At 42.5% G+C, this 17,263-nt stretch overlaps 1 protein-coding gene across 1 annotated transcript; it reads left to right on the forward strand.

The window, feature by feature from the left end:
- Positions 1 to 739: 739 nt before the first annotated feature.
- On the forward strand, positions 740 to 16,055 carry LOC118850270 (keratin, type II cytoskeletal 73-like). The gene is made up of 9 exons (XM_036759534.1): positions 740 to 1,192; positions 4,360 to 4,574; positions 4,936 to 4,996; positions 5,822 to 5,917; positions 7,604 to 7,768; positions 10,905 to 11,030; positions 11,773 to 11,993; positions 12,512 to 12,546; positions 15,796 to 16,055. Exons 1-9 carry the CDS (start codon positions 740 to 742, stop codon positions 16,053 to 16,055), a joined length of 1,632 nt encoding a protein of 543 aa, XP_036615429.1.
- The last annotated feature ends 1,208 nt before the right edge of the window (positions 16,056 to 17,263 follow it).

Raw genomic sequence — 17,263 nt, forward strand, 5'->3', positions numbered from 1 at the left:
GCCCTATGTAAAATACTTTCTCTTAATTTCATGTGATTTGAGGGTGTGTCTGTATGTTCTTTGTTAACCTAGCAGTTGGGGGAATGCTTGGCTGGCATGGGTTTCATTCTTTTGGTGACAGGAGGACTAGATGCCCTCCCAAGTCTTTTCTAACTGAGTTTCTAGCATTCTATAAAACCATGAGAAAAATTTCTGGAGCTCTTGGGAAGGCAAGCCTGGAGATATATTTCCTAACCACATTAAAGAGATTCACCCAAGGATCCTGCACTAGCCCATCTGATCCAGCCAGCCAGTCCAGAGATCTCTTATCGATGACATTGTAGATTAAGAGTCTCTTTTCACACCCCCTCTAGACTGACCTCCCCTCCCCCATCCCTTCTCAGCAGTCCCTATTGAAGAACAGTTGAGGCCAAGACAAATTCCACAGCCCAGATTCTTCTAGAGATAACTCAGCCTGGGCTACTTGCCCCATGGCAGTCACTTAATTAGATAAAATCCAAATTACATGAGCAAAATTTGCAAGCCAAGCAGTTTGGGGAGGGGGGGTGGTTTGTGTTATTTACTTGGTGTCTCTGATTTTGTTGGGAGAAAATGACTTCTTGCTTGAAGGCAAACCAAACCCCCAAATTAGGGAAGTGAATCCTCTTCTGAGCTCTATAAAGGGGAAATGTTAAATCACTCCCCAAAGGACTTCATTCATCTCTCCTCAGGTCTAACTACCACCTTCTCCACCAGCAACATGAGCCGTCAATTCACATACAAATCAGGAGCTCCCACTAAGGGAGGCTTCAGTGGCTGCTCAGCTGTGCTCTCTGGGGGTCCCAGCAGCTCATCTTCCTACCGGGCAGGAGGCAAAGGACTCCAGGGTGGCTTTGGCAGTCGGAGTCTCTATAGCCTGAGAGGGACTAGGAGCATCTCTCTCAGTGTGGCTGGTGGGAGTGGGCGGAGTGGGGGCTATGGTTTTGCTCGGGGTCGGGCCAGCGGCTTTGCCGGGAGCATCTTCGGCAGTGTCGCCCTGGGTCCTGGGTGCCCAACGGTATGCCCACCAGGAGGCATCCACCAAGTTACCATCAACAAGAGTCTCTTGGCTCCCCTCAATGTGGAGCTAGACCCTGAGATTCAGAAAGTGAGGACCCAGGAGCGGGAGCAGATCAAAGCTCTCAACAACAAGTTTGCCTCTTTCATTGACAAGGTGGGTTGGCCAAGCTTCTTTGTGTTGCCTTGAAAATCCCTCTTCCTATATAAAAGCCAGTAAATGTATGACCTAGCCTTGCTTCCCATTGTGTGTGTGTGTGTGTGTGTGTGTGTGTGTGTGTGTGTGTGCTGGTAGTGAGAGTAGAGAAAAACAAAAGGAAGATAAGAACCAATTTTTGCCCTTGAGTATCAAGGAGATGGAAACAGAAGAGGATGGGGAGGATCAAGGGAAGCAGAGCTATGGAGAGAGGGGTTCATAAGCCATAGGCTCATGGTCATGCTAAATTGTCACTAGGTTCTCTATAATAATCTCTACAAACTAGCATTTTTATGGTGCCTTAAGCACTTTGCAAACCTCCTCACAACAGCCTTGGAAGGTAGATGTGATTTTTATCCTCATTTTAAAGATGAAGAAACTGAGTCAGACAAAGGTTAAGTGATCTCAGGGGTGTCTCACAGCTAGGAGGCCAAATTGGAACTCAAGTCTTCCCGATGCTAGGTCCAGCACTCTAGCCATTGAGCTAATTGTTATGTTCTCTGGGGAGGTGCTCTGATTAGTGTCCTCAGAGCATCAGCACATTCATCCAACTGCCTGAAGGCAGGACTGAGAAGAGATCTGCTCAAAATGAATCTATTCTAGAAAACCTGGTGGTGGTGGTGGGGTCCCCACTGAGCCTGAGAGAGACAAGTTGCAGATAGTGGTGGCACATGTTTGTAATCTCAACTACAGGAGAAGGCTGGTGACACTCTTGAGTGCAGGAGTTTTGAGCTGCCCTAGGGCTAAAATTGATTGTCAGCATTGTTTGGCACTAATTATTGGAGAGCCCCCTCCAAGAAGAGGACTGGTCCTGGACAGAAAAAGGAAACAGATTAAAGCATCCTTGCCAATTACTAATTTAATTGGTTCATGAATGGCCACTGCAGCCCCAATGAGAGAGGACTATGCTGATTAAGAAAAAAAATGTTATAAGATAAAATTATAAACAGAGTTTAGAATGGTTAGGTAAATTTCTGGTTGGCCAATTCAAAGTGGGGCATCGAGAGAAACAAGAATATTTGAGCACCTGCCTGATAGTTGAGGCTAACGTAAAGGAAGACAGCTCACTTTCCTGGCTCCCATGCCCCTGTGGTACCTCCAATTTTGGATAGGATGGAGTAGGAGGCTGACCTAGGGTGGCATTTCATGTTTTCTGATAACTGTTCACCAACTGATGACAGATGGTATTGTTAAGATTTAAATTGTTTTCCTCCAGGAAGGAGATTCTAAATTTTTTTTTGGCTTTATTCCTTCTTTCCTCTTTTCTTCCTCCAAACATATCTATCTAATAACTCTTCAAATCAATCAGAAAATGCTCATGAGGCAATTGTAATTTAGCTCAGATTCCTCTTGCTATATTCAGTATCTTTTTGGGGGGTCTATCGTGGCATATGAGGTTTTGAGGGGCAGGGACAATGCTGTTTACCTTTCTTTGTATTTATCCTTGGAGGAGAGCTCCTTGTCATTAGGGATTTTCAAGCAGATTCTGTGGCACTACTTGTCAGGGATCCTAAAACTCATAGGATCTAGAGCTGGAAGGGACTTTAGGAATCAAGTCCAACTCCCTCGTTTTTCAGATGAGGAAACTGAGTTTGAGAGAAGTGAATGATTCATTCAAGGGCACATAGGTAGTAAGTACATTGTGAAGGAAATTCATACATGGGTGAATGACCTCTGAAGTGCCTTCCAACTATAGAATTCAGTGATTAACTAAGTATGGTCCAATTGGGATTGGGTTTATTTCCATTGATAGACAGTTGGCTCCAGGTCATCATTCTCTGCTTACTAAGCATCTGTCCTATGCCCAGGGATTAAAGCCGCTTTATTCAGGGGCTCTAGAGCTCTGGTGAAACACTGGCACGTGGATCAGTGTTGTAGGTGAGCAGCATTATTAACAAGAGTTATCAAAGTTGTTGAACCTCTACATCCAAAGGCTGAGGGCACATCATAAGACAAAGCCGAGAGCTGGTCCTAAGACTTGTTTCCTTGAATAGGAACTCCCTCCCCTCTTGCTAATAAGACCTACAACTCTGGGGTTAGTGCTAACTAGTAGGCTAGGGAAAGCAAAGTCATATTGTCCTTGGCTAAAAAAAAAGTGAGGGCAGTAGGGAAAAGAATTTTGAAGGAGGGGAAGAAAAGGGACATGGGAAGAAGGGAGGAAATGTCCCATGTAGGTGATCAGATGGATCATTGGCTTTAGAGCTCAAAGAACCCTTGAGATTACTTAGTCTTCCCTTCTCATTTCATGAAGTGCTCATTTAGAATTTACTAGACTGTAAACTCCATAAGCATGGGGATTCTGTCTTGGGTAAACTTTATGTCTCCCTTGGGGTTAGCACAATAAACATGCTCTAAAGTCTTGTCGAATTGAATTGTTAAGATAGGAGAGGGTGAATTAGTGAGACCAGATTCAGAGAAATAACAATAGCAAGCACAAAGACATTTACGGAGCACTGAGGAACCAGTGAGCAGGCCATTCAATGATCTGAAAAAGACTAGCTCTTACACTGATCAGTCTCTCTAAGTGAGTGATAGTCCCAATATCTTCTTAATTTTCATGTGTCTATATCTCATTTTTCAGCTGGATTGTAAGCAATTTGAGGGCAGGAATAAGGTCTTATGAAATATCTTTCCCCCCCTCACCCCTCCCAACTTCCTACCACCACCAACATTAGCATCTAGCACCCTGTTGTACACATGGAAATACTCAATAAAGTTTTGATGAATGAAAGAAGGAATGAATGAACAAATGATCAAATGGGAGAGTGAGTGAAGAGACAAAATTTTGGCTGTCAAATTTAGTTTTAGGTGCCTGTCATATTGGGCTCTAGGCAGGGATATGCTGGGAAATATTTAACAACCAGCTCTCCAAAAATTGTATATACATGACACATTTTAAAATTTTAATCTGAACTATTAACATTTTCTCCATTGTTCTAATAATTCTAGAAAGAAACAAAGCAATATGTCAAGTCCTAATTTGTAGCAGTTGATTTCTGAGATATAAATGCTAGACTGGAGCTGGTGTGGACTGGAGCTGGTGTGGACTGGAGCTGGTGCGGACTGGAGCTGGTGCTAGTACATCCCAGGCTCTGGGAATATAGAACCCAATTTGGTTTGGATTCTAGGTGCGGTTCCTGGAGCAGCAGAACCAGGTGCTGGAGACCAAGTGGAACTTGCTACAGCAGCTGGACCTGAGCAACTGTAAGAAGAACTTAGAGCCTATTTATGAGGGTTATATCAATAATCTGCAGAGGCAGCTGGAGACCCTGTCAGGGGATAGGGTGAGACTGGACTCTGAGCTGAGGAACATGAGGGACCTCGTGGAGGACTTCAAGAAGAGGTGAGAAGATTCTTGTGGGACTGGGTGCTGGACTGAGATCAGTCCAGCAGAATTGAGACTAGCCCTGTGGGTGCTGGGGAGACAGACAGTGAGGAAAGTGTGAGACATCCTCTCCCAAAGATGCCCTCCCTTCATGCAGGTTTCAGGATTGCCAGCAACACTTAAAGGGTTTGATGCTAAGATTCTGTGGCTGGTAACTTAGGACTTATTTGCAAGGTCCCAGAATAATCTTTCTAAATGTGTCATTATTTGTGAGATGAAGGGAGGTTCCCTATCATCAAGATGGGGGAAGACCACATATGCTCACCATAATCCTCATCTTCATTCTCCTCCATGTCCCTACCCACCCTCCCAACTGAAGGTATGAAGAGGAAATCAATAAACGGACAACAGCAGAAAATGAGTTTGTGGTGCTCAAAAAGGTGAGAAGATGGAGATCCATCAGCAACTAAAGTCGGAAAAGTGGGGGATGGAGGGAAGACAGAAGGCAGCTCAGCTCTCAGACGAAGGCACTAGACCTTCTGAGGGGGTGTTACTTTTTCTCTGCTCTACTAAGTGGTAGGTGGGTTCAGGAAGGAAGGAAGACAGAGTGGTGGTATCTATTACCTGTATGTTTATTTAGCACTTTCAAAATCATGTTTCAGTGGTGACATATAAATAAAACAAAGTGTTATACAAGCATGATCTATTTTTATTGTAATTACCATGGTAAGCTTTTGATTATCTAGGACAATTTGGGGACTCTGGATGTGGATAAATTTTTTTTAAAAATTTGTTTGGTTTGGGGACGTGTTACTTGTTTTTCTGGAACATCTGGTTTACCTTTTGCATCCTGCTTATCTGAGGCAAGAGCTCAAATGAGTGTGCATTCCCTGAGCATACACTGGCCCACAGTAGTGAGAATGACTGCAAGCACATGTGTGTGCAGGGGTGGGGTGGGGGTTGGGTTGGAGAGGTGGAGGGAGGTTGGTGGTGGTGGTGGTGAGAAGAAGCTCATGTGGCTAATCCACATGCAGATAATGGAAAGATAATTGTATCTTATTTCATTCCCATTCCTTTCCTGAGAGAGGGAGTCATTTGCCCAAGGTCTAATAGTAGCCCACATACCCAGTTTGGGGCTCTTTCCATTAGACTAGATGGACATAATCGGGATTGGAAGGTTCAGTGGTGGAGAGAAAGAGAAAAGGTGTCAACACTTTCAGGGCATGAAAAAAAGCCACATCAGGGAATATCTGTCCTCTTTCTAGGATGTGGATGCTGCTTACACAAATAAGGTGGAGCTGCAGGCCAAAGTGGAATCCTTAGATGGAGAAGTAAAATTCTTTAAGTGCCTGTATGAAGGAGTAAGTACCCTTTCATTGATTCCCACTGAGCTTCCCTCTTTCCCTTTCTTTCTCTTTCCCTCCCCTCACTCTTCCCCCACCCCCTGTCTTTGTCTCTGTCTCTGCCTCTCTATGTTCCTGTCTTTCTTTTCCTTTCTCTCCCTTTTCCTCCTCTTGCCCATTCCATGAAAGGAGTGAATCTGTGTGGGCCTTCATCCAAGGACTCCCTCCAATTCCTTAAAACACTGATCTGAGTTTCAAGCAATCACTATCATGTTTCACCTCTCCCCTGGCTCCTATCACCCTCCTGATAATGCCCCTCTGCAATAATTGGAAAAGTCAGTTCCTGATTAAATTCATTATCCTCTTTTTACTTTCAAGTTGGCATTCATTCTTTCTCAGATGCCTATGAGATCATGGCACAGAGTGACCTGCCCCAGCCCATCCTAGCTAGAATCCTTGCAGTAGGCAGCATTGGAAACAAAGGCAGAGGGGACAGCCAATTGTAGAGTAAGGATGCCAGGCTCCTGTGATCTTGGAAAGTTTAAGAATCCAGGTGGTCCCTAGTGTGTACATTTGGGGGTCAAGGAACAGAGGAATGTTGATGTCATATATGTGGTTTTGGTCAATCTTGGTCAATCTGTAAGACCCAGTTGCAGACTTCCTTTGGTTTATATGTGGTCATACCAACTCTGCTCCCTTCAGCCCCCAGGGACATCTGGTAGCCCTTCTTGTCCCTAGGCTACTCTGAGGTCCCTCCCTCTTTCTACACACACACACACTCACACACACACACACACACACACACTCACACACAAACACACACCTGCCAACATAAGCATCTTCCCATTCTTGTCTTTCTTCTTGGGGGCCTGAAGAGTGGTAGTTTTCCCCTCCCCATTGACACTGAATTCTAATCAATATAGCTTCAGTAGCAGATGTTTTATGTTCAGGAATCTCTGGGGATGGTGGAGCTCCTCTTAGTTCCCTCTGTTCCTACCAGATTCCAAGACCCAGGTTGCTCTCTGTGCCCTTCAGGGTTTAGGTCCAGGGTTACCTGGACAACCTTTCGCAAACAGGTCAGAGGCTCGAGTCTCTAGGGCAATGGAGATCCCATGACTTTCATATGATTGGATTGTTTGCCCAGAAATGTCCTCTACCACACATGGTGACACATGTGAATAGCCCTCTCCCTACAAGGGCTTTTATCAGATCTGTGCTATACTGTCCTATTAGTGATCAGAATGTACAGGTTTTATCTTGCCACTCTTTCATTTAAAAACCTTCAGTTGACTCACCTTTTGGATAAACTATAAACTATTTAGTCTTAAATTTAATATGTCCACATATGACTGCAACTTTTCTCTCTGACCTGATTTCATGTTATTCTCTCCTTATACTCTATTAGCTGGACTAGACTGGTCACTGCTCCCAAATCTTGTGCTTGTCCTGCTGTCTCCTCCCTTCCCTCCCCTCTGTATTTGAAAAGGCTGCCCTTCTACTGGGAATGTTCCACTGTTATCTCTACCTTTTGAAATCTTTCTCTAAGTCCACCTCCTCAATGAAATCTTCCCTAATGTTCCCTGTTAACCACTCCATCAAATTTCCCTAGATCAATGTATCTGAATCCTATCTTTGCTTTCTTCAAAGTTTCCTCCATGAAGTCAACTGAACTTGAGTTTCTTCCTACTTCTTTCATCTTTGTAGGAGATTGCCCAGATCCAGTCACACATCAGTGACACATCTGTCATCCTTTCCATGGACAATAACCGAAACCTGGACCTGGGCAGCATCATCGATGAAGTCAGAAGCCAGTATGAGGATATTGCCATGAAGAGCAAGACTGAGGCTGAGAACTTGTATCAATCCAAGGTGAGGGAGGCTAGAGCAGCCCCACCTGGCACACGTCCCAGGGCTAGAGGGCCAATCTATTCTTTTCATGAAGCCTGTACTGAGGTTCAAAACCCACTGTGTATATGGTTCTGTTCTGGGTCGTTAGGGAATGAGATCCAGACTGGGAACACATGGTCACTGCCCTGGGAGAAATACCAATCTGATCTGGGAGGGCTGGACACACACCTAGGATACATCTCTGGGCAAAGAGAATTTGAGTGTCAAGTATAAGTGAGTGTAGGGTCAAAGGGACACAAAGGCTGAGTACAGAATTTGTTAACATTGGGTGGGGTTAGACAGGGAAAGCTTTCTGGAGGAGGTGAGTTTTGAAGCAGGTTTAGAAGGCTGCAACAGACATGGATTTTAGTCTGTCTTGTTAATTAAAATTAATTGCTGAAGTGGGGGTGCTATTTTAGCTGTTATCTGAATCTTCCCTAGTTCTCCAATCAAACCCAATTCCAGGGCTCAAGAAAGAGAGAGAGTGAGTCACTTTGATCTTAACCTCCCTAATGGTTGGTGAGTGGGAAGGCGATTCTTCAGATAACTTGGTTTCTCACTGGGAGACTACTTCCTAAACTCCCCTTGGGGTTTATCAGACTCTTTCTCAAGGGAACTACAAACTATGGAGAGACCTTATTACAATCCTTAGGAGACAGGATGGTGGGTGAAAGACTAGAGGATATGGACTGCTCCAAATCTGGGAGACAGACACAGTCAGTATTTAAAAATGAGACCTTCATTCCCACTACCTGCCCTCCATACAGAGGGTCAAAACTTTAAATCTGGAAGGAACCTTAAGTCTGGCTTCCTCATTTTACAGATGAGAAAAGTAATTCTGAGGAAGATTAAGTGGTTTGCCCAAAGTCATGAAGCCAGTAAATGTCAAAGGCAGGATTTGAACTCAAATCTTCCTGACTCTAAGCCCAGTTCTCTTATGTACTATACCACCTCATTGCCCTGAGACCCACCTAGGGAGTATGTAATTCAACACCCTTGAGTCCTTCAGTGAATTACTCATTCAATGGGGTCAGTATTGATTTTAGGCAAATTTCTGCTCCAGGGTTGCTCTCTTTTCAGAAGATATTAGGATTTAGGGATGGAATGGATTTTACATGTCATCAAGTCCAACATCCTTATTTTACATATGAGGAAACTCAGGCCCATAAAAAGCATCTTGTACAATATTACATAGACAGTAAAAAGCAAAGCTGAGATTTGAACTCAGGTCCTCTGATGTAAAATTAAAGTTTCTTGGTGTGTGCTGAGGAGGGAAGACTTATCTCAGGTCAGTTTCCTGGCAGAAAGTTGCTGAATGTCTTTCAGAGTCACCCAAAAAATAAATTTCCAATTATCTCTGACATTGTTCCCTTTGTTAACCCCTAAGATAAAGAGTTAGTTAGATTACCTCAGGTGTTGGGATATATAGTCGACAAGGAGCAGCAGGATGGTCATTGTTCACATCAAAGCTATCGGAGTCAGGATTGATTCTCTCTCTAGATCCTGGGGTTCTTAACATTGTGTGTGTGTGTGTGTGTGTGTGTGTGTGTGTGTGTGTGTCTTGGACCCTTTTTGGTTGAGTCTAGTGAAGATTATGGAGCCCCTTTCAGAGTCAAATTTTTAAATGTATCAAATAAAATACCTAGGATCACAAGGGAAATCAATTATATTGAAATCAGTTGTAAAAATATTTCAAAAACAAGTTCCTGGACCCTTACTCTAGAGGCAGCCATTCAGACAAAGTGTGGCCAGGAGGAGACATCCATCCCCACTTTGACTGACTAAAATATTCATCCTCCTCAAATAGATGAGATTACACAACACATGTAACTTGTAGCCATGAACAACGGCATCAGCGTAAGCTGTTATTATGGTTATTTCTATTATCATTGTTGGTAATAATAATGATGGCGATGAAAATACTAAGCAGACTTATACAGAAGAGGAGGAAAGTTGCCATCCCACCTGGAGGTGGAATAAAATCAAAAGATGGCGGGAAGGAACTCCATGCTCTTGGGAGGACATGGCCATTTTAAGAAGTCTGAGTCTGGAAGCATCAGAAGGATTAGGGAGGAGATAGTCTGGGGACTAGATACTTGCTACAGATCATTCACAGATGGAGAATGGAAAGTAGCCTGTATTCATCTTATGAATGTCTGAGTGTGGTGTCTGACCAAATGAAGACATACTGTTGGCATGGAATCCAGTTTATTTTAAATTATTTGTGTTATCAGAAAGGGAGCTCAAGTTTGCATAATCCCCAGATAAGATGACTGAATTTAAGGTTGGGGTAAGATCCCAGAGAGCATTGAGTTCAATTAGGATCTGAACAAAAATCTCCTCTAAAACCCTTATAAGTGGGCATCCAGTCTTTGCTTGAAGACCTACAGAGAAAGGGAGGCTGCTACCCTTCTCCTTAACCTCCAAGGCACCTCATTCCACTTTGGGATAGCTCTAATAGCTAGCAGTTAGGAAGTTTTTCTTTATGTCAAGTCAAAATTTACATCTTTTCAGTAGGAGCTGTCTCTCTGTATCTTTGTCACTCTGTTTCTGACTCTTTCTCTTTCTCTGTCTTTATCTTTCCCTCACTTTTTCTCTATTTCTTCCTCCCTCTCTCATAAACTTATCTCTCCACTACCATAATAGCTAGTGATAGCCTGAATTATAGAAGTGATAGAGCAAAGATTCCTTTCTTGATCCCCACAATTTTTTTTTAAAGCAGAGAATCCTCTCATGGATAACAGTGAGCATCATAGGGACAAAAGAATATTTTTCAGTGTCCTTATGGTCACATTAGATGAAATGGGGTAATTAGTTGAGCAGAAACTGTCTGACATAAAAATTAAAAAAAATGAACAAATGGCTTAATCATTCAACATTCACTCAGCAAACATTACATGCCTATGATGGAATGCATTGTGCTAGCTTCTGAGTAAATATAAAGAAGGTGCTCATAATGACTGAATGGGTGGTTGCCAACAGAGCCAGCCTAAAAGTGAGACATTTCCCACAGATCTCTTCCCTACCATCACAGTTTACCAGCTCAGGGGTACTCTGCCATACATTCTGGTTAGCATCAAATAACTGTTTGGGTCAGTAATACTGTTTTGGAATCCAGTTCCAGGAGTTGCAGCTGGCAGCTAGCCGGCATGGAGATGATCTCAAACACACCAAGAATGAGATCTCAGAGCTGAGCCGTCTCATCCAGAGGCTTCGCTCAGAGATTGAGAATGTGAAGAAGCAGGTGAGTGCCTCTTAATGGGATGCTGGCCCTGTCCACAGTGGGGATGACAGTGGGGAGTTGGGGTATCCTAGCACCCAGAACCTAAGTTGGGGATGAGATGGAGTCCCCACAGACATGTGGTCCTTCATTGACTCCCCAACATTATTTCTTTTCATTTCTGGTATTTAACTCATTCCCTCCACTCAGCCTATCTTTACACTCAGGCTCCCATCTCTCACATCATCCCTATTCCCTATCCTCATATCCTCAGAGCCTTCATATCTCTCATCCTCTCAACTTAACTGTACCCCTTCCTCTCCACTTATTCCCTTCAACTGACACATTCATACCTATTCTCTACGTTAATCCCAGTCTCCACCTACTTTATACATTCCTATCATCCTTCATGCTCAGCCTGGATCTCTTACATACAGCTTCCCACTCCTATCTCTGTATTCAACTTTATTCCCTTATGCTTAACCCTATGTCTCTATACTGCTTAGTCTCCTGCCCTGGCAATTATCCTTAAACTCTAGGGCAGATACAGTTGGAAAATATTTTCCACATGTCTCTGATGACCATAGTAGATATACTTGTCCTCAAACATAAGGTTTCTACATCATTTAGTAGCTACTCTCTCCCACCTATGCCCAATTAATAGAGCAGTTACATAGTAGACTCAATCTGGAACCAACTACAATGATTAGATGGTGAATGGGAGGGTAAGCTTGGGTGCCTTAAGAATTGGTGGTTTGCCTCACAGTGCTCCAACCTGGAGACAGCCATTGCAGATGCTGAGCAGAGGGGTGACTGTGCCCTGAAAGATGCCAGGGCCAAGCTAGATGAACTGGAGGGTGCCCTGCATAGCGCCAAGGAGGAGCTGGCTCGCCTGCTAAGGGACTACCAAGAGCTGATGAGTACCAAGCTTGCCCTGGACATTGAGATCGCAACCTACAGAAAGCTACTGGAGGGCGAGGAGTGCAGGTGAGGGTGGGGAATAAACATAACTGAGGATCATTTAATTTAAGTGTGGCTCATGTAAAGAGTAGTCAGTGGAACTCATGGAAAGAAAACAGTAGACTTAGCTAAAATCGAGAAGCAAGTCTAAGAGGCAGGCAATGCCTCTTCCCAAGGGCCCAGCTTCAGATACTAGTGTTCTCACTGTATGATTTTAAATGCATCAGTTAGCTCTTTAAGATCTGTGTAAAATAGGGATATTGGACTAGCTGCTCTCCACGGTTCTATTCAGCTGTAACTTTCTGTTTTCTTGATGAATTAAGAGAAGTTAGCAGATGGGTAGGGGCCTGGAGGTGTGATGGTGGAAGTGAATGAAGTCAGACAGCTGGAAAGGATGAGTGAGTCTGGCTTCCAGATTTTGTTTTATGTTTTTTATGCCTCTAGTTTTCCCATCTGGATCTTTGTTGAGTGGGTTCAATATGTCTGTCATTCTGGGATGCTGTACTATGCAAGAGAACTCAGATCTCCTCATTTCTTTCTTGCAGGATGTCTGGAGAGTACACCAACTCTGTGAGCATCTGTAAGTATCCTGAACCCTTTCATCAATTAAAATTAGTTGATAAATACTTATTGAGTGCCTGTGACAGAGGTCTTCCAATATAGTAGTAGATGCCCTGTACAGATTATTTCTTATTTATCCTATATATGGATTATTTAATCCTAGTTTGTGTGTTTTTTCCTCCATTAGATTGTGAGGTCCTTGAGAGCAGGAACTGTCTTTTGCCTTTCTATCCCCAATGCTTAGCACAGTGCCTGGCACATAGTAGGTGCTTAATAAATGCTTTTTGACTGACTAACTGAATGGCCTTTGGTGGCTCCTCTAATCTTTTGAAGCTTAATAAATGTTTGTTGACTGACCATTCATTCTTTTTTAAAAAACCTTATTTTTGTGAAACAAAAAAAGCATTTCCATAACAGTACAATAAAAAGATGATTGTACATGAAACTGCAAATCTATGACATGCAATTTGCTATTTCTTTCAAATATACAACAAAGTTATCATGTAAAATTTCTTTTTTTTCTTCCCTCCACCCTCTGCTGCCCTAGAGATGGAAACCATTACACATACACACAGACACACCCACAGACACACGCACACACATATACGTAAAACTCTTCTATACCTACTTCTATCTATCAGTTCATTCTCTGGATTCAAATAGCATCTTTCTTCATATGTCCTTTATAGTTAACTTGGGTATATAAATAGACAAAATAACTTATTCACTGAAAGACGTTCTTAAAACAATATTGCTGTTACTGTACATAACATTCTCTTGGTTCTGCTCATTTTGCTCTTCATTATTTTGTGCAAGTTTTTCCGTGTTTTTCTAAAATCATCGAGCTCATCATTTCTTATAGCACAGTAGTATTCCATCATTCTTATATACCACATCTTGTTCAGCCATTCCCCAATCGATGGGCATCACTGCAATTTCCAGTTCTTTTCCACTACAAAGAACTCCTATGAACATTTTAGAACATATAGGTTCTTATCCTTTTCCCCTAATCATTTTTGGAAATACATCAAGTAGTGGTATTACTGGGTCAAAGGGTACAGCTAGTTTAATAACTCTTTGGGCATAATTCCAGATGGCCTTCCAAAATGATTGAATAATTTTATAATTCCACCAACAATGTATTAATGTCCCAATTTTTCCATATCCTCTCCAACATTTATCACTTTCCCCTTCTATCCTTTTAGCCAATCTGGTAGGTGTAAAATTATATCTCAAAGTTGTTTTAATTTGCATTTCTCTAGTCAGTAACGATTTAGAGCATTTTTATATGCTCATAAATTGTTTTGAGTTCTTCATTGGAAAACTGCCTGTTTATGTCCCTTGACCATTTATCAATTGGGGAATGACTCATATTCTTATAGATTTGACAAAGTTCTTTATATATTTTAGATATGAGACCTTTATCTGATAAACTGTCTATAAAATTCCTTCCTCTCGCAATTTTCTGCTTTACTTCTAATCTTGGCTATATTTGTTTTGTTTGTACAAAAACTTTTTTTCTTTTTAAAAATTTTGTTTTTAGTTGTTGGAATAAAACAAGCATTTCCATGACATACCACAATAAAAAAGATGACTGTACATGAAACTGCTAATCTACTATGCACAACTCACTATGCCTTTCAAATAACAACAGAATTATTATGTTAAATTTCTTTTTATTCTTCCCTCCTCTCCTCCACTCCTGCCTTAGAGATGACTACTCTTAGACACAGATAGACAATTTATTCTTGCTGCAGAAGGTTGTATACCTTTGCCTTCTCTGTTGTATTCTGAGTGGGTGACTGCTTTCTTCCTCATTCCTTTACAGGATTTTACTGTCAGTCCACTAAGATTTAGTAAGAACCTACTTTGCCCCAGGCATTGTGCTAAGCACATGGGATAAGAAGAAAGGCCAAAGATCGTCCCATTCTCTAGGGGAGGAGTTGTCTAGTTCCTCCTCCCAAGAGAAAATTCTCTAAGCCAAGCCTCCATTAACATAATGAATTTGACAGGTGTATTGGAGGGGCACAGAAAAAGCAGTGAGCCAAGGTAAGGCAGAGTAACAGCACGAAGTTATATGTACATAGCACCTGGCCTCTGTTTAAAATTCTCTCTGAGAACCCATCCCTGGAGAGCTTCTGCAGTCTAATGGGAAAGATGACATGCAGAGAAAAGCTTGCTTTCTTAGATAGTGCCTCTCATTCAAACACTCCACTCCCACACTCTCTCCTGGCAATCACGAGATTCCAGAAAAATGAATTCTCTCCTCCTCCCCCCCTCACCCCCCAATCAGACAACAACCAAACAACAACAGAAACCTTAGGAAGCCCAGACCAACCTTCAATCCTTATGGATTGTCCTCAGAACAATTTTTACTATTAGTGGATCTATCTTCTGTCTCTTTTTCATCTAGAGGTTCAGCTGGTCCCCAAGTGAGGTTTGCACTGGCTTTCCCCCCAAATTTATTTGACTTAATTAAGCCAATCAGCGGCAGGAAAAAACCTTAGAGCATAAGATTTAGGGCTCATCTGATCCTCCCATTTTATAGGTGAGAAAGCTGAGGCCTAGAGAGGAGAAGTGATTTACCCAACTCAGAAAAAGAATAGCCTAGCTGCAATTCAAAGGCGGGTCTTTTGATACCTTCTCAAGATTTCTTGTCACAAGGCCACATCTGCATATTCCAATGTATCGATCTGTTTTATTTGACTTTATTTACCTGTTTGTTAAAAGAAAAGGCTGGGGGAGGGGTGTTAGTGTATAAGTGATAGGCAAAAAATTCCATCAATAAACATTTTATAAGATCCACAGAATTAAACAAAAAAATAGAGAAAGGAACATGAATAGAGAGATTTAATTTCTGCCTTGTTAAATTTAGCATATATGAATATTTGTATTCTAAAAAGCTAACAAAAGTTTATAGTTTCTCTTTCCTTCTCTGTGCTGAAATATTTCTTCATAGTTATTATATTCTGAATTTAAAAAATATCAGAATATCCTTCAAAGCTTAATTTTTTGCTGATTTTTAGATTATCAAATACACTGTAAAAATGTATTATTTGGGAGGTTTTACACTTGGCTGGTCTCATTTGCTTGAAGCATCAACAGTTGTCTGGTTAGGGGTAGTTCCTTTGGAAGCCTTCCTGGTTATAAAGTGTCTCCCTGCATTGCTAACCTAAATCCTTGCTACTATCCTGATTTCATTTTTATACAATATCTTCCTGGCTTCTCCAGAGCATGGTCTAACCATCTTTTCTTCCTTTCTTTCTAGCTGTGATCAGCAGCACCATGGCTGGAAATGCCAACTCAGGGACTGGATTTGGGCTTAGTGGTGCCAGCTCCTATGGCTTCCGCCCCAGCTCAGTCAGTGGTGGCTACGGAACCCTTGGTGGAGGATGTGTTGTTGGCACTGGGGTCTGCAGCCCAAGGGGGGAATCCAAGACCCAACTGGGCAGTGCCAATGAATGCAAGGACGCCCTTGGGAAGGTGTCTTTGGCTCTGAGCTCACCCACCAAGAAAATGACAAGATAAACAGCCTAGAGCCAGGCTGGCTTTGGATGCTTTGAGGTTCTGTTCTCTGTGGGTCTCTCTTGCCCTCATGCACCTACCTGAAGGAGATGGATGTTTCTCCTAATTTCCTCTTAATTTACTTCTCCAAGAAGTTTCTCTCCTTTTTAGAATGTTCTCCTTCCTTTTCTTTGCCACTGAAACCTTCTCCATCTCTGGGCTCTCTACCTTACTCTTTCTTGCTAGAAAACCACAGACTTTTAGGACTTGTCTGCCCCCCTGTCTCTACCCAGAATAGCCCTGCTAGCACCCACTCCTGAAAGAAATGCTTCCATGTTTATGACCTCTCTAGAGAAGAAGACTCCACAGCCTGGGGCTTTAGAGAAAACTTTCATCAAGTGTCTCCTATGGGCAAAGATGTGAGCTTTTCTTTTCCTTTTGTGTTTGGCCAGGTTGGGTGGAAGGGGAAATTCTTTTTTTCCAGAGTGAGATGAAATCCCTGATTGAAGGAGGTGGTTCCAGGAAGGTGTGCTGACAGCAAAGTCTTTGAATGCAGAGAGGAAGAGGGCTCAGCTGTCAACTGCAGTCCCTTTCCCAGCTGAGACTGCTACAGGAAATGCGAGGGGCAGCTCAGAATGGCGGCAGACAGTTCTAGTGGATGGCTTTTCTTGGAGGGGATTGCAGACAAACGACCATATGCAATTGTACATGTGACTTCATGGTGTTCTCTCTCCTTGCTGCCTGGCCTCTCTGTTCACTATTTTTTTTTTCCCTGTGCCCCTTCAATAAACTCGACAAATTCACTGTGTTATCCGAAACTTTGCCTGGAGGGTTTATCTATTGGGACAAATTGGATGCGTCCCTCCTGGGGGAGGCTTAATGTTGTAGGCTTACGCCTCCTCCAGCATCACCAGAAAACAATCCAAAAGGCAGGTTTAGTCCCTGATTATACTCAAATAATATTAGAGCCGGAAAAGACCTTAGAATTATCAAGTCCAACTGCCTCATTTTATATGAATCACATCTAGATTTAGGGAAGTGACTCAGTAGTACATGTAGCTTGTTTTAGGTAGAGGAATGAGACACTAGGGGAAACAGCCTGATGCAGTAGAAAGCTCCCTAGATTTGGAGTCAGAGGACTTGGGTTCAAATGCTGACTATCCCTTACTACCTGTGTGATTTTGGGCAAGTTTCTTAATGTGTCTGGGCTGCGGTCACCTCCTGTATAAAAT

The sequence above is a fragment of the Trichosurus vulpecula genome, chromosome 5 (assembly GCF_011100635.1).
Source record: "Trichosurus vulpecula isolate mTriVul1 chromosome 5, mTriVul1.pri, whole genome shotgun sequence".
Lineage (NCBI taxonomy): Eukaryota > Metazoa > Chordata > Mammalia > Diprotodontia > Phalangeridae > Trichosurus > Trichosurus vulpecula.

Coding starts and splice junctions, on each gene's coding strand:
- LOC118850270 (XM_036759534.1), top strand. CDS start 740: ATGAGCCGTCAATTCACATACAAATCAGGAGCTCCCACTAAGGGAGGC. Junction 1,193..4,359: donor TTGCCTCTTTCATTGACAAG/GTGGGTTGGCCA, acceptor TTTGGATTCTAG/GTGCGGTTCCTGGAGCAGCA. Junction 11,994..12,511: donor CTGGAGGGCGAGGAGTGCAG/GTGAGGGTGGGG, acceptor TCTTTCTTGCAG/GATGTCTGGAGAGTACACCA.